General features: G+C 41.1%; 1 protein-coding gene across 1 annotated transcript in view; it reads left to right on the top strand.

Moving 5' to 3' along the window:
- The window catches only part of BCO2 (beta-carotene oxygenase 2), a 303,719-nt gene that overhangs the window by 170,957 nt on the left and 107,390 nt on the right, over nt 1–25,372 (top strand). Inside the window, exons 3-7 of the mRNA XM_082274647.1 lie at nt 6,617–6,828; nt 11,280–11,395; nt 14,878–14,980; nt 16,186–16,314; nt 23,730–23,890. Coding sequence (XP_082130773.1) covers nt 6,617–6,828; nt 11,280–11,395; nt 14,878–14,980; nt 16,186–16,314; nt 23,730–23,890 — 721 coding nt within the window. The remainder of the gene's footprint in view (nt 1–6,616; nt 6,829–11,279; nt 11,396–14,877; nt 14,981–16,185; nt 16,315–23,729; nt 23,891–25,372) is intronic.

Here is a 25,372-nt window from a genome sequence, read left to right on the forward strand (position 1 = left end):
TTCAAGTGGGTAAGCACCGGTTCGCTGGCGGACCCTTCAGGACGTGCTGCGTCACGCGAAACGCGTCCTGAAGAAGCGTGCTGCGTCACGCGAAACGCGTCGACGTCACACGCTGCCTACGCCTGCTGACTCCGCACACCACCTTGAACCACACGTGGCGGGAACCGATCGCTCCAGGGTCCGCCAGCGAACCGCCAGCGAACCGATGCTTACCAACTTGAACATAGCTTTTGGAATTGGAATTTTATTTCCAGTGGTAGACTCTTTCGCCTATCAAGGATCCCACGTGGGATGGGTGGTGGGCGGAGCCTAGCATCACGTAGGCAGTGATTTTTATGAGACAGGACCATACAGGTTTTTACTCAAGTGTCTGCAAGCACACCTTTTATCTTATTCATCTTTATTTGATGCTGTTGTTTTTCAATCACTTGTTGTTGCCTCAATAAAGTCATTCACTTTTTACACAAAATATGCTTGTTAGAGCCATAATTTGCAACTTCTTTTTTCCTTTTTTCTTGTACATGATATAGTTGCGTGGCTCACAGGTTATATACCTTTGTATATAGGTGTTAGATTCACATATTGTGTCACATCCTCATACCCCTCACGGGGATCTTGAGTTGATATCCCGTGATCCATCTATACCCCTCTTCCCTTGGTATAATCATACTACAGTAATCAGTGCTATACATATGCACTGTTACTGTAAAAAATGACACTGGCAGGGAAGGGGTTAACTTTATTAGTGATCAAGGGGTTAAGTGTGTCCCTAGGTGCGTGATTCTAACTGTAAAGGGGCGTGGCTTGCGATGTAACCACAGAGACATACGATCCTACATAGCAGGATCGTATGATCTCTGCTGTTACATCAGGGAGAATGACAGGCAGCTTTGTTTACATCAGCCGCCTGCCTTTCTCCCTCTCCAGCAGGAGATCGCCAGTGACCGGCGGACATCGGAGCCGCCGGTCACTCGCACGGGGATGCCCGTGAACGAGCAGGGCGGGAGCTACGTCTCTTTGCCCAGGAGGTGCTGACTGCCGCAGTAAATATACTGTGGACGGTCGGCAAGCGGTTAAAAATATTTTTCAATATCAATAGTGAAAAGTATTATTTTTTAAAATCATGAATTGGTTGTGAGCCTCTTGGTTGTTCGGTACTATCCGCACAATGCCATACACCATATCGTCTTCCTGCCTCACGTTACAGATAGCCTCCTCCAAGGACAGTACAGAATTATAAAGCTTGTTTATTATTAGCACATGGGATGCTACACCTAAGAAGGAGCTTCTTTTTTTTTTTAAGTCAACAGCTACAACTACTGTAGTTGCCTGGGGTCCATTACTATCTCCCTACAGCCGGTTCTTCTTACCGCCGCAGGTCCCCTACGCCACTACCTTTGATAGGGGGCCATTTGTGGTTTCTTGAGGAACCACAAAAGTGGGTTGGCACACCATTTCGTGAATAGTCCTGCTCCATATCCATACATATATGTCCCAGAAGCCTCAATGAGGGGAGGGGGCGAAGCAAGGGATGTAATCCTTGTATCCCTGGATTGTGAAAGTGAGAACAAGTGCCCATAAAAAGCAGTATTCCCCACCCCCTCCCAAAAAAAAAAAAACCTATAACTCAGTTATAGGTCGGAGAGAGGGAGCAAACCAGTGAGACTTCGCTTTTTTGAGTGAAGTTCCGCTTTAATACAGAGCCAAAACAAGCTGCAACTTTGCAAAAGAGAGTGATATAGTACAATGCGATTTTACCTTTTTTTGACAGTGCAACGCATATACAGTATGCGACAGCACAAATTGTGGGCTGCAAACCTCGTCTGTTGCATATACAGGTGCATCTGATAAAATAACTTTTTGATGATATTCTAATTTTATTTCAGTAATTCAATTCAAAAATTGAATTTATATAGCTGCAATACACACAGAATGATATATTTCAAGCATTTCTTTCTTTTAATTTTGATGATTATGGCTTACAGCTAGTGAAAACCCAAAATTCAGTATCTCAGAAAATTAGAATATTACACAAGACCAAAAGGAAGGATTTTTAATACAGAAATGTTGGCTTTCTGAAATGTGAGTCCATGTACAGTATAGTATGCACTCAATACTTGGTCGGGGCTCCTTTTTGCATGAATTACTGCATCAATGCGGCGTGGCATGGAGGCGCACATCCTGTGGCACTGCTGAGGTGTTATGGAAGCCCAGGTTTCTTTGATAGTGGCCTTCAACTCATCTGCATTGTTGGGTCTGATGTCTTTCATCTTCATCTTGACAATACCCCACAGATTCTCTATGGGGTTTAGGTCAGGTGAATTTGCTGGCCAATGAAGCACAGTGATACCATGATCATTAAACCAGGTATTGGTACTTTTGGCAGTGTGGGCAGGTGCCAAGTCCTCCTGGAAAATGAAATCAGCATCTCCATAAAGCTGGTCAGCAGAGGGAAGCGTGAAGTGCTCTAGAATTTCCTGGTAGAGGGCTGCGCTGACTTTGGACTTGATAAAACAGTGTGGACCAACACCAGCAGATGACGTGGCTCCCCAAATCAACACTGACTGTTTAAACTTCACAGTGGACCTCATGCAACTTGGATTCTTCGACTCTCCTCCAGACTCTGGGACCTTGATTTCCAAAAGTAATGCAATGTTTTCCACAGTCTGTGTATTAAAAATGCTATTTTTTCTTGGTCATATGTATTATTCTAATTTTCTGAGATATTGAATTTTGGGTTTGCACTAGCTGTAATCCATAATCATCAAAATTAAAAGAAAGAAAGAATAAAATCAAAATCATCAAAATTAAAAGAAAGAAATTCAAATGTTTCACTTTTTGAATTGAATTACTGAAATAAATTAACTTTTTGAAGATATTTTAATTATATGAGATACACCTGTAAGTATTGCTGTTTTATTCTGTTGTATGCTCCATTCATGTCTTAAAGCGGAGTTCCAGCCATTTCACTCACCTGTCCAACGGTCCAGCGATGCGGCCGCCCGAAGCCTCGATCCTCTCCCTCGGCGCTGGCATCACTGCTGTGGGCACCCGGCTGTGACAGTTTGCGGCTTCACAGCCGGGTACCCACTGCGCATGCAGTGGGACCTCTGACATGTCCCAGAAGATTGCAGAGAGGGAGGGGGAGAGGAGAACTTCCGTTCAGGGCGCCGCGGCGCTCCGAGCGGAAGTGGGAGCGGGTACCTGTCAAAACTAGGTACCCGTACCCCCCCCCAAAAAAATGACATGCCAAATGTGGCATGTCAGGGGGTTAGAATACATAAAGCGGAAGTTCCATTTTTGGGTGGAACTCCGCTTTAAGAAATGTGACCAGACTGTCACCGCAAACTCAGTCAACAACCAAGGATCAGGAGGCTTTATGATGGGATTCCAATTATGTCATCACTGTGCAGCCAATCACAATGAATGAATAAATGGGAGTCCTCCTATCAACTTCAGGAATCAAAGTTTTCTTATAGGACTGGCAAGGGGTTAAAACAGAACTATAGTCCCAATTTTAATGGCTTCAAGATGAAAGTTCTTTGAAATTTGAAATTGAAATGTCTCTTCTGCACTAAAATAAAACTACCTGCCTGCTTATAGTCGACTGTATAATAAGCTGCACAACTGCAGCTCTGCTTTCATTCCAGGCCAATGGCCCTGTGCTGGGATGACTGCACTCTTCAGGCTTTAGCCTGGCAACTGAAAGAAGATGCTGGCACTGGTTAAGGACGCCAGACTGTTAGGCTGGGTTCACACTGGTGCAATGTTAAACATTGCATGTGATTCACATGCGGTGTCCAGTGGCGGCCCGTCCATTGGGGGTGCAGGGGCGCCACCCCCCCATCCATGCGTCCGGCCCTCTAATGTACATGCAGGGCGTTGGATGCATGGATTCCAATAGGGGAATTTTTTTTTTGAAGAACGTGATTAGAGCCAGAGGCTCTAATAGGCTAGAAAAAAGGGTGGGCTCGGGGTGCAGAGCACTGCGCCCTGAGCCCACCCAGTTGTATGACAATAGCGAATGAATATTCGCTATTATCACACTGATTTGCCTCCCAGCTCACACTGATTTGCCTCCCTCTCACGACCCGCTTCCTGATTGGCTGAAAAGAGATTTGATTTTACTGGCCATTGGCCAGAAAGAGGGAGGAGACGTACGGCCAGAGGAGACTCTCAGCCGCTCGGGAAAGGAGCAGGTAAGGATGCTGGCTGACTGGCTGGGGGTGTTAGACAAGATTGTATGGCTGAATTCACATTGCATTCCCACCAAAAAGGTACAGGACCCTTTTTTGGTCCACACTGGAATCGGATCACGTGGGTGTTCACACCTATGCGATCCGATTCCTGTACCATTTGGCACTGTGATCTGCGAACCAATCTGGGGGTGTCAATAACTTCACAGATGTCAGTATGAACCGCCGGCAGATGACATGCGATGGTGGAACACGCACTGGAATCGTGCAGGTTCCCTCATCACACATATTTGTACCGGACTTACTTATTACATTTAAAATATTCTCATCACTGGCACTGTACCAGTACCAAATTAATCTTGAAAAAAATTAACCTAAAGTGGAACTTATGCTTTAATACTTACCCTTTCTTTGAGTCCCGGTTCACATATGTGCGATGCAGGAGCCAGCGTGATTCCAGTGTGGGTTCCCGCATCACATGTCACCTGCCGGTTGTTTACACTGACTTCTGCGAACCACTGCGGGTGTCTATGCAAAGTTAATGAGTGCGAACTGCCAAATGGTGCAGGAATCGGATCGCATAGGTGTGAGGACCCATGCGATCCAATTTCAGTGCGGCCCAAAAAATGGGTCCCGTCCTGTACCATTTTGGTGCGATTGCGATGCAAATTCAGCCATACAATATGTATGGCTGAATATGGATCGCACAGACACTGCATGTGATCTGCACAGCAGTGTGGTGCGAATCACATGCGATGTCACTGTGGTTATTTGTGTTGGTGATCATTGTTAAGGGCAAAGTGAGGGGAAATCCAAAACATTACAGATGTCAGTGAAACAGGAGTAGAGGAGATGTCTTACAATAGGGAGCCTTGTTATGATGACAACTGAGAAAGGTGAAGATATCAATTCAGTTCCTGCTGCCACAGAAAAATCTCAATGGATCGCACACAGAACGCCAACTCACTGTGATCTCAATGATTAAGTCCACTAGAGGTCGAAACACGTCTGAAGAACCTCACCTGCAGGTGGAGAGCAGAGTTGAAGCCATCTTACACTACTTGGTTTAGTTTTGGTCACATTGAGTTGGCGTCCTGCGTGCGATCGGTTGCCATTTTTCTGTAGCACATTGTAGCCTGACAAGCTGTTTGATACGATCTTCAGCACTTCAATACATGTCATGTTGGCTGATATCGGTGATAATAGCAGTAGAGCTATAAACAAATATGTATACAGCGCTATATAAAATCAAAGTAAGTGACAATGTGCATCATATAAATCAATAACCTCGCTTAAAGTGCAATATATATTCCTCTTAAGTGCAATATATAATGTCCATAAAGTGCATTCAAAGTAAAGTGCATAAGAGTCCACTAAAATATAAATATAACCGTGGATTAAAATTCAATAAGGTGCTTGATAGATGTTTCATATAAAAGTGCAAGTGACACCACCACCGTTTAGCCACCAGATGGTGGTGGTGTCACTTGCACTTTTATATGAAACATCTATCAAGCACCTTACTGAATTTTAATCCACGGTTATATTTATATTTTAGTGGACTCTTATGCACTTTACTTTGAATGCACTTTATGGACATTATATATTGCACTTAAGAGGAATATATATTGCACTTTAAGCGAGTTTATTGATTTATATGATGCACATTGTCACTTTATTTGATTTTATATAGCGCTGTATACATATTTGTTTATAGTTCATTTCTCCCATTAGTGAAGGAGGTTTTATATAGCTGCTGTATTTTCTTTATGTTTCCCAAATTATTGGGTCTTAACACTACACCACTTTATATTTAATTGCGCTGATTTACCTTTTTGCACAAGAGCAGTAGAGTGGCACTTTTTTTGTTTGTCTACATCTGCTGCAATCCACAGTTGGGGTGATATAATCAGGTCCTGCCCCACCATCTTGGTCCTCTTCAGATGTTTGCCTGTTCTGGGTTCAGAAAGCCAATTTCTAATGATGCGCCATGCTCTTCCTCTGGCCCCATTGTGTGTTTGGTCTTGCAGCCCCCTGAGAGATGTGACATGAGTATCGCAGGAGACCGCAGAACCAGGGAAACGTCATTCTAGTCTAGGCCAAAATGGTGGCTGGGGGTGGAGTGGTGTCGCGTTGGAAGAAAGATAAAAAAAAATGTATTTTGTATTTGCAGAGTGGGATGGGTAAGGTTTACACAGAACAAGTTTCCTTTTGTGAGTTCATTTATGCTTTAAGCTTTAGGAAAAATTCAGATAAAACAGATCACACTACTCTTGGGATTGATTGTTGATTTGATTTGGATAATAGAAAATAGGGAACAGCATTTCTAAAAAAATCAAAAAGGATATTTGTGTTTTATGGTTTCTAAACAGAAGTATACATATATTGATAATACTTTAAATGTGAACTTTTTTCACTAGTTTTAACCACTGGTTCGATGGTATGGCCCTTATGCACAAATTTACAATTGTAGACGGAAATGTAACCTACATGAGCAAGTTCCTTCAAAGCAATGCGTACACGTCCAATGAAAGCGAAAACAGGATTGTAGTGTCTGAATTTGGAACTTTGACTACAGCAGACCCCTGCAAGAGTTTGTTTCAGCGCTTCATATCAACGTTTGAGATGCCAGGTAAGTGATGTTCTTAATATTTAGGTAACAAAATGTATATATATGTAGCACTGCCCCCTTATGAGCTGCCGAGAATGGATTCCCCTGGGTTACCCATAGCAACGGACAGTTAAACTTATCGCTTTAAGTCCTTGGCTCAGTCAGTGAACAGTCCAGGGGATTTGTTTTTTTTATTTTACTTAGAACTGGGATGGGAGAAGGGATGAGTGGGATACTCCAACTAGTAACTATGCACAAACTTGAGGACAACTATCTGTAGTGTGTGCGGCAAGGCCACTGCTTTACTTTGCCACTGAGGTGAATATTTCAGTGGTGAACTGTACTTTAAAACGTAGTTCTGCAACGAAAATTTTTTTGTAGATAAAAATACCCCGGGGACAGTCAGGGCTAGTGCATTTAAGCAACGATAGCCTCTGAACTGTCCCTGGGTTCACTTACCTTTTAGAAGAAATACTTATCTTGAAAATGTCTTGCCCAGCCCTGCCATCTCAGGTGTGGGCAGCTGAAGCCGGAGCGTCCTCTTCGGTGACATCGGAGTCCCAGAATGCCCTGTACCGGCCCGGTTAGTCACTTCCGGTGCAAGCGCGTCATCCCTGCACAGCTTCTGGGCATGCCCAGAAGCTGTTCAGCAGGGAATGACGCGCCTGCAGGTGCATTGACTCCTGGGAGCGATGATGCTCATCTCCCAGGAGTCAATGCAAGCAGGAAGGGACAGCGCAGGCCGCGGCCACAGAGGGAGGAAGAGGAAGGAAGGCAAGTATATTTTCTTTAAAAACAGGGTAAGTGAATCAAAAAAAACATTTAAAGTATCCAACTCTTTTTAAGGTAATTTAGAGCAAGTGGACGGGGAAAAGTTCATTTTGAGGCAGGAACTCCGCTTTAAGTTTCTCTTTAGGGTCTAACTTGGTACCCCCTTTCTTACACACTGTGTGTGGTGGCTCTTGTCCACTGACTCTCCCTGGAGTGGTCCCCTTCCTGGGCAGACCCCTGACAAGCTCCCTGGTACTCACGGACACTTTTTTTCCACAGGAATCTCTGCCACTGCTCCACCTTCAGTTTCTCCTGGACCTCACAGCTTAGCCCCACACTTCTGGTCCACTAGGTCGACTGCCTGTGACCATTTTTCACTCTGACAGGAGGAGAGACAGCTGTCACCCTCCTCCTGGGACTTGGCTTCCCACCTAAAGACATCCTGACACATGTGTCCTTGGCTTTTATGACCAATCCCAGGATGCACCACTGTTGTGCCCTCCCACTGGGACAGCCACAAAAGCCTGTGTGTCACTGGCTGGGTTTCCTCCACTGTCCAACAGGCTCCCCTATTGGATACAGTGGGGACACTCCCTCAGACCAAGTGAATCACACATGGACACATGTAACAGGAAAAACTAGAAATCCTGCTCCCTGATAAGCAGAAGAGCACACAAATGCCTTTGCCTAGCACCTGACTAGGAGGGTGCTACATCTATATATACTGTATATATGTACCACCGTTCTAGTTAGTCTGCTAGGCAAATTTCATTTTTGGCTTCTGCTGTAATCACAGGAGCAGCGATTGATTGGTTTGATTTGCTCAGAGCTTCACAGTCTGAGAGGTTGCTAACTTTCCCCTGCCCCTCGAAGAAGTTTCTAAAGCTAAAGCAAATTCAAACGCCAATCTGAATTTTCAGCAAGGCCTAGCCATTCCCTGGGGAGGTGTGCCTAGATGGAGCTAGGTTGCTGTTAAAGTTGCTCTAAAGGCAGAAGGTTTTTTCATCTTAATGCACTCTATGCATTAAGATAAAAAACCTTCTGTGTGCAGCTGCCACCCTCAGTCCCCCAATACTTGTATCTGCTCCAAAAGAAATTCATGATACTTGGCACCTTACTCCTGCGCTCAGAAACAAGGCTCCCAGACTACTCCTGTCACGGGACTCATACTTGGCATCCCCAATGGATTGTTTCAGTCTCCCATTACTTGTGCTCATACCACTTTATGGTCCCCAGGTGTGAACCATGGACTGTTTCAGTCTGCCTACAATAGTGCTAGGGATACTGCGAAGAAAGTGTCCTCTACCAGTAATACCTGACATTTTGGAGTATCTTACATTACCCCAAGCCCCTCCCATAGCAAATAAACATTTAAAAAACAACAACCCCTAGACCAGGGGTCTTCAAACTATGGCCCTCCAGTTGTTCAGGAACTACAATTCCCATCATGCCTAGTCATGTCTGGGGAATCTCAGAGTTTTACAATGCCTCATGGGATGTGTAGTTCCGCAACAACTGGAGGGCAGCAGTTTGAGGATCCCTGCCCTAGACTGATCAATAAGCCTGAATAAATGGATTGTTGCTCTGTGTGCCTGGCTGCCTCTGCACTACAGTATTTGGAAAAGAACCTGTTTAGTCTACAATGCCCCCCCCCCCTCTTTTTTTTTTCCAACCCATTTTTTGTCAATGTTTCCAATACCTGCTGTAAAACATGAACCAAACAATGAACCAAAACAGGTTCTACAAAAAAAAATGAACTTCATGAGTTCAGATCTACATAGCCAGCTTGATAAGTTCAAAAATAAAATAGAAAACCACCATATACACAATCCAATACACACAGTTGATCCAGATGTAGGCAAAAACAAAACAAAACTGTAAAGTGTGGTCCAATTTGCTCAAACAGGAGCACATACGCCAATAAAAACCTGACAGATAATCTAATCCCGCCACAATATCCAAAAACAAACAGAGAAATATTTGTTTTTAGTAATACTCTTAGGCTCCATTCACACTACCGCGACTTCAGCCTGACAAGTCGCGGTCCCTCGCGGTCCATGCAGTGCTACAGGACCCGTTCTAACAGGAGCGACACAAGTCGCTCCGACTTAGAAAAAGGTTCCTGTACTACTTCGGGGCGACCTCGGAGCGACTTGCATAGACATTCATTATATGAAGTCCGTGCAAGTCGCGCCGAAGTCGCGGTGCACGGGACTTTTGAGGTCGCCCTCGAAGTCATGCAGAAGTCGTGCCGCTGCAGTGTGAATGCGGTCTAATGAGGCTGGAGATCAGCAGCACACAGATAAATAAAAAAGGTAAAAACAATATTTTATGGAAATGAATCACGGCAGTTGTTTATGATGTGAATTACTTTAGCAAAATAAATGTAACTAACGTAGTGTTTAGATCCACTTTATTCCCTTCTTGTCTACAATCTGCACATTAACCTTCTCCAGCAGGATGCCCCATGCTAAGGATTTGTTATCCCTTTAACAGTATGTCATCTACAGTATGTCATCTACTGTATGTCATCTATCTAAATTTTTGTCACCCTGTTTACAGCTTGCTGAGCTTTGGTCCAATCAGAAAAATTATGTGTGCCGGCAGTGATCACATGCAAGCTACGCACGCAGGCAGCTAGGGGGCAAGCACGCGCCGGCGCGCTCCCTCCCCTGCTCATCAGCGGGGAAGCCGATGCACAGGGCAGGCGGCTCCAATTGCCACTTGACACCCGCAATCGCTCCCCGCTGAGAGAGAAGAACGATCAGCTGTTGTAAACACAGCTGACCGTTCTTCTCCCTGGGATGATCACAGAACGCCTGTGATCCTTCTATATAGGAACACATGTCTCTATGGTCATTCCACAAACCATGCCCCCCCACAGTTAGAAACACGCCCCTAGGGTAACATTTAACCCCTTGATCACCCACACTGTTAACCCCTTCCCTGCCATTGTTATTATTACAGTAGCAGTGCATATTTTTAGCACTGATTACTGTAGTAATGTCACTGGTACCCCCAAAAGTGAGTCAGGGGTCCGATCTGTCCACCGCAATGTCGCAGTCCTGCAAAAAATCGCAGATCGTCGCCGATACTAGTAAAAAAAAAAAACAATAAAAATGACATAAATCTTTCCAGTAGTTAGTAGACGCAATAACTTTTGCGCAAACCAATCAAAATACGCTTATAGGCGATAATATGTAGCAGAAAACAAATTGGCCTAAAATGTTAAAAAAATTTGATTTTTAAATTTTTGGGGAATTTTATATAGCAGAATGTGAAAATATTGTTTTTTTTTTTTTTTCAGAATTGTCGCTCTTTTTTTGTTTATAGCGCAAAAACTAAAAATCGCACAGGTGATTAAATACCACCAAAAGAAAGCTCTATTTGTGGGAAAAAAAGAACATCAATTTTATTTGGGTACAGTGTCGCATGACCGCCCAATTGTCCGTTAAAGTAACACAGTGCCTAATCCCAAATCCTTCCTGTCCAGAAGTGGTTAAATTAAATTCTTCTATGTCCTGTAGCATGGGTAGGCAAATTAGTCATTGGATTAAAGTTGATTGATTTTAAACAGTTTAGACAATTCGCCTTAGGCTGATTTCTTTTTAAAATAATGCCCTGAAAAGACTACAGATTTATATTTGTAGATGTATATCTGGTTGGGTTAAAAATATAGTGTTTTTCAATCCAATCTTTAGAGCCGACTGACAATGGAAATGTAAACTTTGTAAAATACAAAAAGGATTATTGTGTCAGCACAGAGACCAACCTCATGCGTAAGGTGGATCTGGTAACGCTGCAGACGAAAGAAGAGGTGACTTTATTTATTTATTTATGTGTACAGTATTTGTCAAGCATGAGCAGTAGAGGATTTAAAAGGACAGAATAGTTAGGAATTAACATATTTTTCATTCTGGAAATTTGAAAACCTTCTCTTCCAATGGGGATGTGCCAGCACTGAAAGGGTTAACTGCTTCAAAGCACTTTTACTTTCTTGATCCTCCACTCCCCCACGCTTCAGCGGTAGATTGTCCATTAGTGTCATCATATCCAAGACAGGGCTATAGTCCTTAAGTTGGTCTTGATGATATCAGAACTTTGGACCTCTAGAGCATGGGTGGGAAGACGCAGAGACCTGTCTAGCAGCAAAGAGGACAGGAGGATCAGGTAAGTAGATGTTTTCTATGTTCCCAGAGCTGGACTTTAAAGTGGTTGTAAACCTCAGTTTTGGAATATGAGGAAAGCACATATATCTGTAGTGTTTACTTATCTCTCTCTCTCCAAAGCTCTAAATGTCATTTCTCTATGGTGCTTTAGTCCTTCTGAGAAATTTTCTGACACATGAGTGTCAGGGCTGGGCTCCTAGCAGCTCTATTCTCAGTGTTAAGGCTGCTCAGCTGTCAGTTAATTACCAGACACTCATTGTTTCAACAGTGACTCACCTGGTTACCATTACCCGCCTCATTTGTCCACCCTACAGCCGGCCCCCTTTTGCTATTTAAACTGCCTTATTCATTCCCTCCATTGCCTTTGCCTGGTCTACTTCTCTGCTGTGTACATGTTGTGACTTTGCCTGGCTGACGTTTCTTTTGGTTCCTGATCTTTGACTTCTGACAACGCTGATTCCTGGCTTCCCGATCCTGGCTCATATGATTACCTGTTTTGGCTTCCCAACCATGGCTTCTGTTTTTGACTATGTTCCTGATCTGTATTATTTTTATAATTACATTTAAATGTATGATTTTTAACTGCATTTTCTGTCTTTGCCTGGTTCATGGTTCCTGACATTGAGATAAATTTGTGTAAGGGGGGGGGGGTTCAGAATGGATCTTGTCTTGTCTATTCAGAACACAGCTCTTCTGCTGTGTGGAGGGGGTATTCCTTTATTCTAATCAGCTCTCACATACTGTAACTGAAGCCTCTCCGCCCCCTCCTCTGTGATATTAACAGATGAAGAAAGATTTTAACACTTGTAGACAAGGGAAGACTTCAGATAAACACGTAAAACTCATGTAGAAGGATTTGTTTACTCTCTGTGTATCATCTGAGGCTGTTCACTTCACTGGGTATATGTGAGGGTTTACAACCACTTTAAGGGAATGATGGCAAGATGTTTGGGGGTTTAATACAGGTTGTGTTTTCAAATCCATTATGAATTGTTTTTTTTTGAGTTGGGTTTCCTGAACTGTACATAAAGTATGTAATAAGTAATGACATGCCCCACATGTTAATATTCTATTTCAGCCCATAGCTGTGCAGCAATAAAGATAATGAAAGTAAGTTTTACATGTGCTGCTAAGTAGAGTTGTATTAAAGTCAATCTGTTGCTCTGCATGCGAAAGGCACAGCACACATGTACTTTAGGCTAAGTTCACATGTAGGCGTTTTGGGGTGTTTTTGGGGAGTTTTTTCTGCTCTAGGATCAGCTCAAAAAACGCCCAACAAGACAAATCCTATTCATTTCAATGACCCCTGTTCACATCTGAGCGGTTTCACGTTTTAAGCAAAACGCCCAACGCTCAAAAAAAGTACATGAGCTTCTTTTTGGACAGATTACAGGCGTTTTTATTTTTTCCCATTGGTTACTAGTCAACCTAAAAATGCCTGTAAAAACGCCTGTAAATAGCAACGCCAAGATGTGAACGTAGCCTTAAAGCTGCCCTTTTTTCAGCGATGTGCACATTTGAAAGTACCAGTATATACATACACTATATTACCTAAAGTATTGGGATGCCTGCCTTTACACACACATGAACTTTAATTGCGTCTTAGTCCGTAGGGTTCAGTATTGAGTTGGCCCACCCTTTGCAGCTATAACAGCTTCAACTCTTCTGAGAAGACTGTCCACAAGGTTAAGGAGTGTGTCTATGGGAATGTTTGACCATTCTTCCAGAAGTGCATTTGTGAGGTCAGGCACTGAAGTTGGATGAGAAGGCCTTCCTCGCATTCTCCGCTTTAGTTCATCCCAAGGGTATTCTGTCGGGTTGAGGTCAGGACTCTGTGCAGGCCAGTCAAGTTCCTCCACCCCAAATTCGTTCATTCATATCTCTATGGACCTTGCTTTGTGCACTGGTCCAAATCATTTGGTAGAGGAGGGATTATGGTGTGGGGTTGTTTTTCAGGGGTTGGACTTGTCCCCTTAGTTCCAGTGAAAAGAACTCCTAAGGCATCAGCATACCAAGATATTTTGGGCAATTTTTGCTCCCAACTTTGTAGGAATAGTTCAGGGGTGGCCCCTTCCTGTTCAAACAAGACTGCGCACCAATGCACAAAGCAAGATCTAGAAAGACATGAATGAGCGAGTTTGGGGTGGAGGAACTTGACTAGCCTGCACAGAGTCCTGACCTCAACCCGATAGAATACCCTTGGGATGAATTAGAGTGGAGACTGCGAGCCAGGCCTTCTCCTCGACATCAGTGCCTGACATCACAAATGCACTTCTGGAAGAATGGTCAAATATTCCCATAGACACGCTCCTACACCTTGTGGACAACCTTCCCAGAAGAGTTGAAGCTGTTATAGCTAAAAAAGGTGGACAAACTCAATATTGAACCCCAAAGACTAGGACCGGGATTCCATTAACGTTCATGTGCATGTAAAGGCAGGCTTTCCAATAGTTTCGGTAATATAGTGTATATATCACTAGTAAAAAGACTTATTGATATTTTCTTTCATTTTGTGAATACACATGAGGTATTAAAATTATCAAAGGATACCCACACTCACCCAATACTCTGTAAAACCACAGCCGCTGCTAAAAAGCATACCCCCCAAACACTGGAAAAAAAAAAAAAGAAAAGCAGCACCCAAAATCTATTGAAAACAAACTAAATGTCTCTAAAAAAAATCTATGAAAATATCTATAAAAATTCTATGCAAAAAATCCTGATCAATAATAAAGTGCAACAAGTATTCCACTGTGCTTGTGCCATTAAGCCCCTATCAAGCAAAACATGTTAGAGTGGGTTCTCCCATGGATAGGAGACCAAGCTAAAGTCATTTTTTACTACGAGGAGCTCAATATATGCCATGGCAGTGTGTGGATGGGCACCATTTTGTTTAAACTAAAGTGCTCACAAGCCTTCATTCACTGCAGTATTTTTGGCTTGGTATCTTGATCTTTCTATGCATAAGGGTTTACATCAGAGATGAATTCCTTTAATGAAAGGATACTGCATATTACATTATAGTTTTTTGCAGACACAGTCTCGAAGTGCAGAGGACGTAGTACAGTGCAGAGGACACAGTATCGAGGACCTAACAGTGTAAATATGAATCCTAACCATTTTATTTTAGGTTAACTGGACGAAATATATTGCTGTGAATGGGGCAACAGCTCATCCTCATTATGATCCATGTGGTACGACATACAATATGGGGAATTCCTATGGAAAACATGGTAAGGCAAGCAACAATGTTTAGTTCACATGCATGAATAAATCAACCTTAAACTTATCCCATTCATGTGAAGCCTTGTACTGAGAATACATAAATAAATAGATTACCTTTGAGAGCCATAAGCAGTCACTTTTCATGGCTGGTGGCTTTTAATCCTGGCTGTCACTGACGACTTCAGTCCCCAATGAGGATCAGAAAACCAGAGAGGTCCCTGTAACAATGACATAGTGATCTAATGCGTCTATAAGCTTTACTGACAAATTTGCCATCCAGCCCTGAGATATAGACTACCACCTTCTGACTGCAGTGGGATCTACAATGCCATCTTTTTAATAGTGTAATTGTCAGATACAATTACAATAATAAAAACGAATAATTTATTTAAAAAAAAATGTAAGGAAAATCTGTAATAGAAAAAAAGAAAAGAGTTTTTATTTACTTGTGTACCAAATAAAAGCTTTATATAGCTTTAAAATATTAAAATGATGTAGGCATGCTTATTAGTCATAGAGTTTTTTTTATTCTTATACAAGCGTATGCTAATACTGCTAAATTTAACACTGACATCCAGACATTAATAATCTCTGGATTAAAAATCATGTTTAGGTTTATAAATTGAGAATTCATATTTTTTTATTCATTTTGATGAAAAATGCAATGTTTGACTAATGATTTTAGGGTCCTAATAGAAGAGAGGCATGGTGATAAAAAGTAAGCACAAAAACATTTTCAATCATTATATAGTTTTGGCAGCTTGCAGACTGATTTCCACATGTTAGGTACCATGGCTAGGAATTTTTTTAAATGTGTCCTATATATTCTATATATAGATTCCAGTTTAAAGTGGTAGTAAAACACGCTATGTTGTTATACCGTGCCGGACCTGCTGAGCTTCTTGATGGAAACCGAGGGCTCCCGCGCACATCCATCATGGCTCAGGCCACTCACAGCGCCGGAGCCCCCGAAACCAGGAGAAAGGCCGGGGAAGATGTCAGCCTTCTCAGCGGTGACCAGGCGCTGCTGGAATGGCTTAGTTCTAAGGTAAGTATTTAATGTGCTAGTAGGCAATGTTTCTCTTTAGTCCCTACTAAAAAAAACATTTGGACTGTCAATGGCAATACAAATTATACAATACAAATTATGTAATAAAATACAAAGTCATTTTGGAAAAAATTGTATTCTATTATCCGTATATATATTTTGCAGGGACCTTTTACAATATTGTTAAAGTGCCTGCTCAGGAATCAGAAGATGAAGAAATACTACAAGGGGCAGAGGTAGTTTGCTCAATACCTGCAGTGGACAAATGGAACCCCTCTTATTACCATAGTTTTGGTAAGTACTTTACTAAAGAAAAACTATAACAGTGATTTTATTCTATTCCTGTTGATAAACTGATGTTTTATATCTATTCTTTTTTTTTTCTTCATTGTTTAGCAAAGCTTTCATATAATTTGATATAGCAGTGACCCTGATAGATAATGGTGTCAAATCTGATAATTTCTTCCTCTACTTTCATAGAAGTAAAATTTCCTTCAGTACCAAAAACTATTTTCCTAGTCCGATTGTATGGCACCACATGTTTGCAGTACATTGTCTAGAATAGAACAAAAGAGTTAAGTATGAAACCGAGGATAGAGATAGGTGAGTTAGGAAGATAGAGAAAAGGAGTGTACCTCTGCTTGAAGGGGTTAGGAATCTAGGGGTAAACTCAGGATTCATGGTTCACATACTGTACTGAGCAAAGGTGTATGTTTATGAAACCGAGGAGTTTTCTCTTAGTTCACTTTTGGCAGTTTTCAGAGAATAATGATCTCCTCTGACACCCGTTTTATAAAGCGGAGGACTTCAGTTCTCAGAGGGAGAACAGAGGAGAAGTTTTTCCTCTGAAAATGGCCGAGATCCATGTAAAAGTGGAGAAGTTTTTCCTCTGAAAACGGCCGATATCCATTTAAAAGTGGGTGGGCTGCCTGTAATCTTGTAAGATATTATGAGATTACAGTGCCACCCAGTTTGAAAAGTTAAACCGAAGATAAAGAGAACATGTAATGACATGTATGGACACAAGACAACTAACTAAATATCTTTCGATCTCTATATCCATATAATTTTTAACCCACTGGTGCTGATATATAAGAAGTAGGACATCTTCTTCCTCTATTCGCACCAGCTTCTCTCCCAGATTCTTCACCTCTGAGCTGGAGAATCTGGGAGGGAGATATTTCAGGGTAACAGCCAGTGAGATATTCAAATCTCACTTTCATAAACTGGCGATTTGTGTGTAAGTGAATGGCAGAATGGTCATGTAGTGTAATGAGAAGCAGAGAACATGTTCTTAGCTCCTCATCTAAGCTACATAAATTGGTACATACTAGAGATTAAGGATGATCGAACTTTTGAAAAGTTCGGTTTGACCAGAACACCCGAACTTCCCGAAAGTTCGGTCCGGATTTCAGAACCCCATTGAAATCAATGGGACCCGAATCGGTAATCAAAAAACACCATTTTTAAGCCCTAAAACCCAATAAACGCCCCTAAAAAGTGCCTAGGGTTCTGGGTCATGCCCCATTAACTATTAATCACACAAAAAAAAGTTCTTAAAAAATTGTCATTTTTGATAAAAAAGACAATTATTGAAAAAATTAAAAAAAAAAAAAAAAAAGAGATTTTTTGATTTAGTATCTGGGGGGTCTAAAAGGTGTGCATGTGAAGTTTCAGCTCTGTAGCATGTCCAGAACCATGAAAAAAAGGGATGTGGGTCGGGACCCTCCTTTAACTTTAACACCTATATGATCTTTTTTTCTGGTTCTGGACATGCTACAGAGCTGAAACTTCACAGGTACACCTTTTAGACCCCCCAGACACCAAATCACACAAAAAATGTTCTTAAAAATTGTCATTTTTGATAAAAAAGCCAATTATTGAAAAAATTTAAAAAAAAAGAGATTTATTGATTTTTACTTTGGATTTCAGATCTGGGGGGTCTAAAAGGTGTACATGTGAAGTTTCAATTTCTGTAGCATGTCCAGAACCAGAACAAAAAGATCGTTTGTATTAGAACACTTTCTTTCAGGACAGGTAGTTAGTTTCTCTCCCGGTTTAATAGCAGGCATTTTTTGGGGTTCTTTGCAGTCAGGAAAAACATCTGAACTTGTGTATAGTGGTACTGTGCACAAGTTCAGATGTTTTGCCTGTCCCCAAAAAACCCCAAAAAATGGCAGCAAAAACACACCTGGGCATTTTTTTTTTTTTGGACGCTAGCTTTTTTTTGGCATTTTTTTGGGTTCTTTTGAGGCAGGCAAAACATCTGAACTTGTCTATAGTGGTATATATACACACATAGATATATTTATATACACACCTAGACATATATAGGTGTGATAGTAGCAGAAATATATTAGTGTAAATGATTTCATTAGCGCAAGCATATATTTCTGCTACTATCACACCTATATATGTCTAGGTGTGTATATAAATATATGTATGTGTGTATATACACCACTATAGACAAGTTCAGATGTTTTGCCTGCTTCAAAAGAACCCAAAAAAATTCCAAAAAAAACGCTAGCGTCAAAAAAAAAAAAAATGCCCAGGTGTGTTTTTGCTGGCATTTTTTGGGAGTTTTTGGAGGCTGGCAAAACATCAGAACTTGTGCACAGTACCACTATACACAAGTTCAGATGTTTTTCCTGACTGCAAAGAACCCCAAAAAATGCCTGCTATTAAACCGGGAGAGAAACTAACTACCTGTCCTGAAAGAAAGTGTTTTAATACAAACAATCTTTTTTTTTTCTGGTTCTGGACATGCTACAGAGCTGAAACTTCACATGTACACCTTTTAGACCCCCCAGATACTAAATCCAAAGTAAAAATCAAAAAATCTCTCTCTTTTTTTTTTTTTTTAATTTTTTCAATAATTGGCTTTTTTATCAAAAATGACAATTTTTAAGAACTTTTTTTGTGTGATTTGGTGTCTGGGGGGTCTAAAAGGTGTACCTGTGAAGTTTCAGCTCTGTAGCATGTCCAGAACCAGAAAAAAAAAAGATCGTTTGTATTAGAACACTTTCTTTCAGGACAGGTAGTTAGTTTCTCTCCCGGTTTAATAGCAGGCATTTTTTGGGGTTCTTTGCAGTCAGGAAAAACATCTGAACATGTGTATAGTGGTACTGTGCACAAGTTCTGATGTTTTGCCTGCCTCCAAAACCCCCCAAAAAATGCCAGCAAAAACACACCTGGGCATTTTTTTGGCATTTTTTTGGGTTCTTTTGAGGCAGGCAAAACATCTGAACATGTGTATAGGGGGTATATATAGACATATATGTCTGAATATATACCCCTAGACATATATAGGTGTGATAGTAGCAGAAATATATTCCTGTAAATGATTTCATTAGCGCAAGCATTTATTTCTGCTACTATCACACCTATATATGTCTAGGGGTATATATTCAGACATATATGTCTATATATACCCCCTATACACATGTTCAGATGTCATGTCTGACATCAAACATGTCCTCAAAAAAGCACTGGCAGTGGCAGCCCCTGCAGCATAAAAAATGCTTGGCTGGTGAGAAGCCATATTCCTGTCCCGAAGCAACTCAGAGAAATGATCATTTCTCTATAGCGGTCACCCTGCTATGGAAGGGTTTTGTCACCCTTCCATAGCAGTCACTGCCAGTTAACCCTACACTACACTACGGTCCCCTTACACTTAACACTTTCCCTACAGAAACTCAATTTTTGAAGCTAACTAAAGTGTAAAGGAGCACTCTAACTACACTAGATATCCCTTTCCTCACACTAAAAATAGCTAAATGACACTTTTAAAGTAAAATTAACAGAACTGCTTCCATTCTCTTCCATGTCCAGTATAACAATGCTAGGAATATGGCGGGGGCGATCTTATATACTGGGGGGCGTATTCACTAATGATTGATCTAGGGACTAGGGATGATCGAACTTTTCAAAAGTTCGGTTCGGCCAGAACATCCGAACTTCCCAAAAGTTCGGCCCGGATTTCAGAACCCCATTGAAATCAATGGGACCCGAAATTCGGTAATCAAAAAACACCATTTTGAAGCCCTAAAACCCAATAAATGCCCCTAAAAAGTGCCTAGGGTTCTGGGTCATGCCCCAGGGACTATTAATCACACAAAAAAAAGTTCTTAAAAATTGTCATTTTTGATAGAGAGCCAATTATTGAAAAAAAAAAATGAGATTTTTTGATTTTGACTTTGGATTTAGTGTCTGGGGATCTAAAAGTGTACCTGTGAAGTTTCAGCTCTGTAGCATGTCCAGAACCAGAAAAAAAAAGATTGTTTGTATTATGTCACTTATAGAACAGGGATATGGCTTCGCTATTTTCACACCTATATATATGTAAGTGTAAAAATACATACAAGTATGTGTGTATATATACCACTATACACAAGTTCAGATGTTTTGCCTGCCTCCAAAAACCCCAAAAAAATGCCTGCAACAACACACCTGGGCGTTTTGTTTTGTTTTTTTGGCGCTAGCATTTTTTGGGCATTTTTTTGGGTTCTTTGGAGGCAGGCAAAACATCTGAACTTGTGTATACGGGTATATATACACACATACTTATATGTATATATACACCTAGACATATATAGGTGTGATAGTAGCAGAAATATATGCTTGCGCTAATTAAATAATTAACATTAATATGGCTCTGCTCCTATAACACCTATATATGTGTAAGTGTAAAATACATATAAGGGTGTGTATACATATATACCCCTATACAGAAGTTCAGATGTTTTGCCTGCCTCCAAAGAACCCCAAAAAAAATGCCTGCAACAACACACCTGGGCGTTTTTTTTTTTTTTTGTTTTTTTTTTTTGGCGCTAGCGTTTTTTTGGGCATTTTTTTGGGTTCTTTGGAGGCAGGCAAAACATCTGAACTTCTGTATAGGGGTATATATGTACACACACCCTTATATGTATTTTACACTTACACATATACAAGTGTTATAGGAGCGGAGCCATATTGGTGTTAATTATTTAATTAGCGCAAGTATAGTGTTCTGCTCCTTTCACACCGATATATGTGCAGGTGTATATATACATACATGGGTGTATATATATATATACCCCCTATACACATGTTCAGATGTCATGCCTGACTTCAAACATGTCCTCAAAAAATCCCTATCAACGCCTGCAGCCAAAAAGCAAGCTGACGGGTGAGAAGCCATATTAGTGTTCTGAATGTGACTTAAGAGAAACGATCTTTTCTCTATAGCGGTCACCCTGATATGGAAGGGTTTGGTCACCCTGCCATAGCAGTCAGTGTCAGTTCACCCTACACTACATTACGGTCACCCTGGCACTTAACACTTTCCCTACAGAAACTAATTTTTTGCATCTAACTAAAGTGTAAAAGAGCACTCTAACTACACTAGATATCCCTTTCCTCACACTAATAAATGCTAAATGACACTTTTGAAGCAAATTTAACAGAACTGCTTGCATTCTTTTCCATGTCCCTGTATTACAATGCTAGGAATTTGCCGGGGCTATCTTATATACTGGGGGGCATATTCACTAATGATTGGTCTAGGGACCCCCTAGTCACTCCAATCACATTCCTAGCATTCTCCTGCCTCCTCAATTGGCTTTTACTAATGGTTCTGGTCCAATCACGGGCTTTTAAAGCCCATTTCCTGTCCCATTGCATTTTGGTCGGTTCTGGTTGCCGAATTTCAAACTTTTTCAGCAAAAAGTTCTAAATTCGGCCGAACCTCGAACAGCCAATGTTCGGGTCGAACCGATGGTCGACCCAAACTGTTCGATCATCCCTAATAACGACCCCAAACACACCTCCAAGATGACCACTGCCTTGCTAAAGAAGCTGAGGGTAAAGGTGATGGACTGGCCACGTATGTCTCCAGACCTAAACCCTATTGAGCATCTGTGGGACATCCTCAAACGGAAGGTGGAGGAGCGCAAAGTCTCTAACATCCACCAGCTCCGTGATGTCATCATGGAGGAGTGGAAGAGGACTCCAGTGGCAACCTGTGAAGCTCTGGTGAACTCCATGCTCAAGGGGGTTAAGGCAGTGCTGGAAAATAATGGAAGCCACATAAAATATTGACACTTTGGGCCCAATTTGGACATTTTCACTTAGGGGTGTACTCACTTTCGTTGCCAGCGGTTTAGACATTAATGGCTGTGTGTTGAGTTATTTTCAGGGGAAAGCAAATTTACACTTTTATACAAGCTGTACACTCACTACTTTACATTGTAGCAAAGTGTCATTTCTTCAGTGTTGTCACATGAAAAGATATAATAAAAAATTTACAAAAATGAGAGGAGTGTACTCACTTTTGTGAGATACTGTATATTGTGTGTATATAGATATATATATATATCCCATTTAATACATGACAAAGGATCCTCAGGGCAACATGCATTACTTAAAAAACACAAGCGTAGGGACAATGTCTCTCATTGAAACCTGGGATGGAGCTCTACAGAGGTAGAGAGGGAGGATTAATTGTTGATCTGACACTCTTTTGGTTAATATGAAGTAATATATACTATTTTATAAAGATTATTACTATTCTATATTATTGTTCTATCAATAGTATAGTACTAGTGACAAAACTAACACTACAGGCGGTCCCCGGGTTACAAACAAAATAGGGACTGTAGGTTTGTTCTTAAGTCGAATTTGTTTGTAAGTCGGAACAGGTACAAGTTTAGCTCCAGCCAAAATAATAATTTTTAAGTTTTTTGGATAGCATAGGGAAGGGTTAATACCCCTGTACCATTTGTTTTACTGTCTGTACCCCTGTTCAGAAGATTTCATCTAACTTTCTGTTCCTACGACAACTGGATTTTGACAATTTTGGGTTGTTGTGGAAACAAAGATTAGTGATAAAGCTTCAGTGGAGACACTTTTTCCCATGATAACTCTTAGAGCCCATTCACACTAGCACGACTTGTGAGGCGACTTGTGTAGCCCCAGGTCACTTGACATAACAAAAGCAATGTTAATCAATCAGTGCCATCTTAATTGGCACTACTGAAGTCGCTTCGACTTCAGAAAAGGGTCCTGTACTTCTTTGAGGCGACCTGTGATCCAACTGTCCCATATACTTCAATGGGAGTCGCCTCCTTATCTTAATTGACACAACTTGTTATCAGACTTTCCAGGAAGAAGAAAGAGATTAGCCAGGCATTCCCCACAGACAAAGTCGCCTGTCTCTTCAAAGTAGTGCACAAGTCTCTTCCAAGTCTCTTCCATGTCTCTTCCAAGTCTCTTCCAAGTCTCTTCCAAGTCTCTTCCAAGTCTCTTCCAAGTCTCTTCCTAGTCTCTAAACAAGTCTCTAAACAAGTCTCTTCAAGTCATGGGGCGACTTTCTGGTCGTGGTAGTGTGAACCGGCTCTTAGAGGAGCGAATTTCCCTTTTAGGGGTAGATTTCTCCTCGCTTTCCGTTGTCACCTTTCGTTTTTAAGTAGGAGTCATTTGTAAGTAGGATGTTTGTAACCTGGGGACCGCCTGTACATAAAAGAGCCATGCAATAAAACGTTTGGCACCTGTTTGCAATGCAGCAAATCATTGGTGCCAAAATGGCAGCACAGAAAGTTGGGAACCATTATGGAGTGATGAGTTGATTGAAGTCAGATAATACCTGAAATACAATGACAGCGCATTAACTGTACATCAGCTCTCAGAAATCAGAACTCTTAGCTGAACATATTATTTTGCTTCATTCCTAGGTATGACAGAAAACTATATAGTGTTTATAGAACAGCCAATAAAGATGAGTCTTTTGAGAATTATTACAGGGAAAATCAGAGGCATGCCCATATCTGATTGCCTGAGCTGGGATCCGAGCTGTGACACCATTTTCCATGTGGCAAAAAAAAGTACGGGAGAGGTAAAACTGAATGTCAGTAAATGCTTTTAAAACTATAACTTGAAGTCTTTGTCCCTATTTTCTACTGACGTCTTAAGATATTTAAGGTCGTGTACTAAATTCTGTGATGTGCTGAAAGATCATCCCTGTAAATTCTACTAAAATGATTTGATTTTGTTGGTTTTATAGAGATAAAATACTGAGCCTTGTCTATCAATGTTGATTTGTAGATAAGCACGGTCAGTGTCTACTGTCAATGTTGAAATAAATGAATATCTTTTATTTGTAATGTGGCTGAAATGTATTCGTACATTGGATCCCTGTGCTGCTAGGTTATAGCATGGAGGTTTAGGGACCAAAGGGACACATTATTCTGAGCAGAACTGAATCACCCCTATTGCAACCAAGGCAGCTGTTTTGGACTGGTGTGTCCGGGGGGTTCAGCCTTGGGATCAGAATTTCATTTTTTAACCTTCTGTAATAAGGGAGTACAATTAGATTAGACCAGAAGACAAGAGATAATTCCCTGGCTATACAAACTTTGGTCATATTGCAGACAATGGCAAATTTGTGAAAAAGTATAATAGTGCTTTAATAAAGCAGACCTAAAGTCACAGATTGACGTTAGGTACATTGGACCCCCAGCACCTGGCCATTAAATAAAAATGGCCAGAACCCCCCCCCCCCCAACCCCCCACTTCCTGGAGTCAAGGGATGTTGTTATTAAATTGTTTTCATGTCTTTAGCATTTTGTGCACGATCACCCCTCTAGCATTTCTAGCCATGGCCATCTTAACCACTTCTGGACCGGAAGATTTTCCCCCTTAATGACCAGGCCAATTTTTGCGATTCGGCACTGCGTTACTTTAACGGACAATTGCGCGGTCGTGCGACGCTATACACAAATAAAATTGATGTCCTTTTTTCCCACAAATAGAGCTTTCTTTTGGTGGTATTTGATCACCTGTGCGATTTTTATTCTTTGCGTTAAAAACAAAAAAAGAGCGACAATTCTGAAAAAAAAATTAAAAAAAACAATATTTTTCACTCTCTGCTATATAAAATTCCCCAAAAAAATATTTAAAAATACATTTTTTTTTAACATTTTAGGCCAATTTGTTTTCTGCTACATATTTTTGGTAAAAAAAAAAAAATCGCAATAAGCGTAATTTGATATGTTTGCGCAAAAGTTATCGCATCTACTAACTACGGGAAAGATTTATGTCATTTTTTATTGTTTTGTTTTTTACTAGTATTGGCAGCGATCTGCGATTTTTAGCGGGACTGTGACATTGTGGCGGACAGATCGGACCCCTGACCTTTTTGACACTTTTGGGGGGACCAGTGACATTACTACAGTAATCAGTGCTAAAAATATGCACTGTTACTGTAATAATGACACTGGAAGGGAAGGGGCTAATACCGTTGGTGATCAAGGGGTTAAATGTGAGCCTAGGGGAGTGATTCTAACTGTGGGGGGCTTGGCTTGTGAAATGATCACAG

Source organism: Pelophylax lessonae, assembly GCF_965119305.1.
Source record: "Pelophylax lessonae genome assembly, chromosome: 12".
Lineage (NCBI taxonomy): Eukaryota > Metazoa > Chordata > Amphibia > Anura > Ranidae > Pelophylax > Pelophylax lessonae.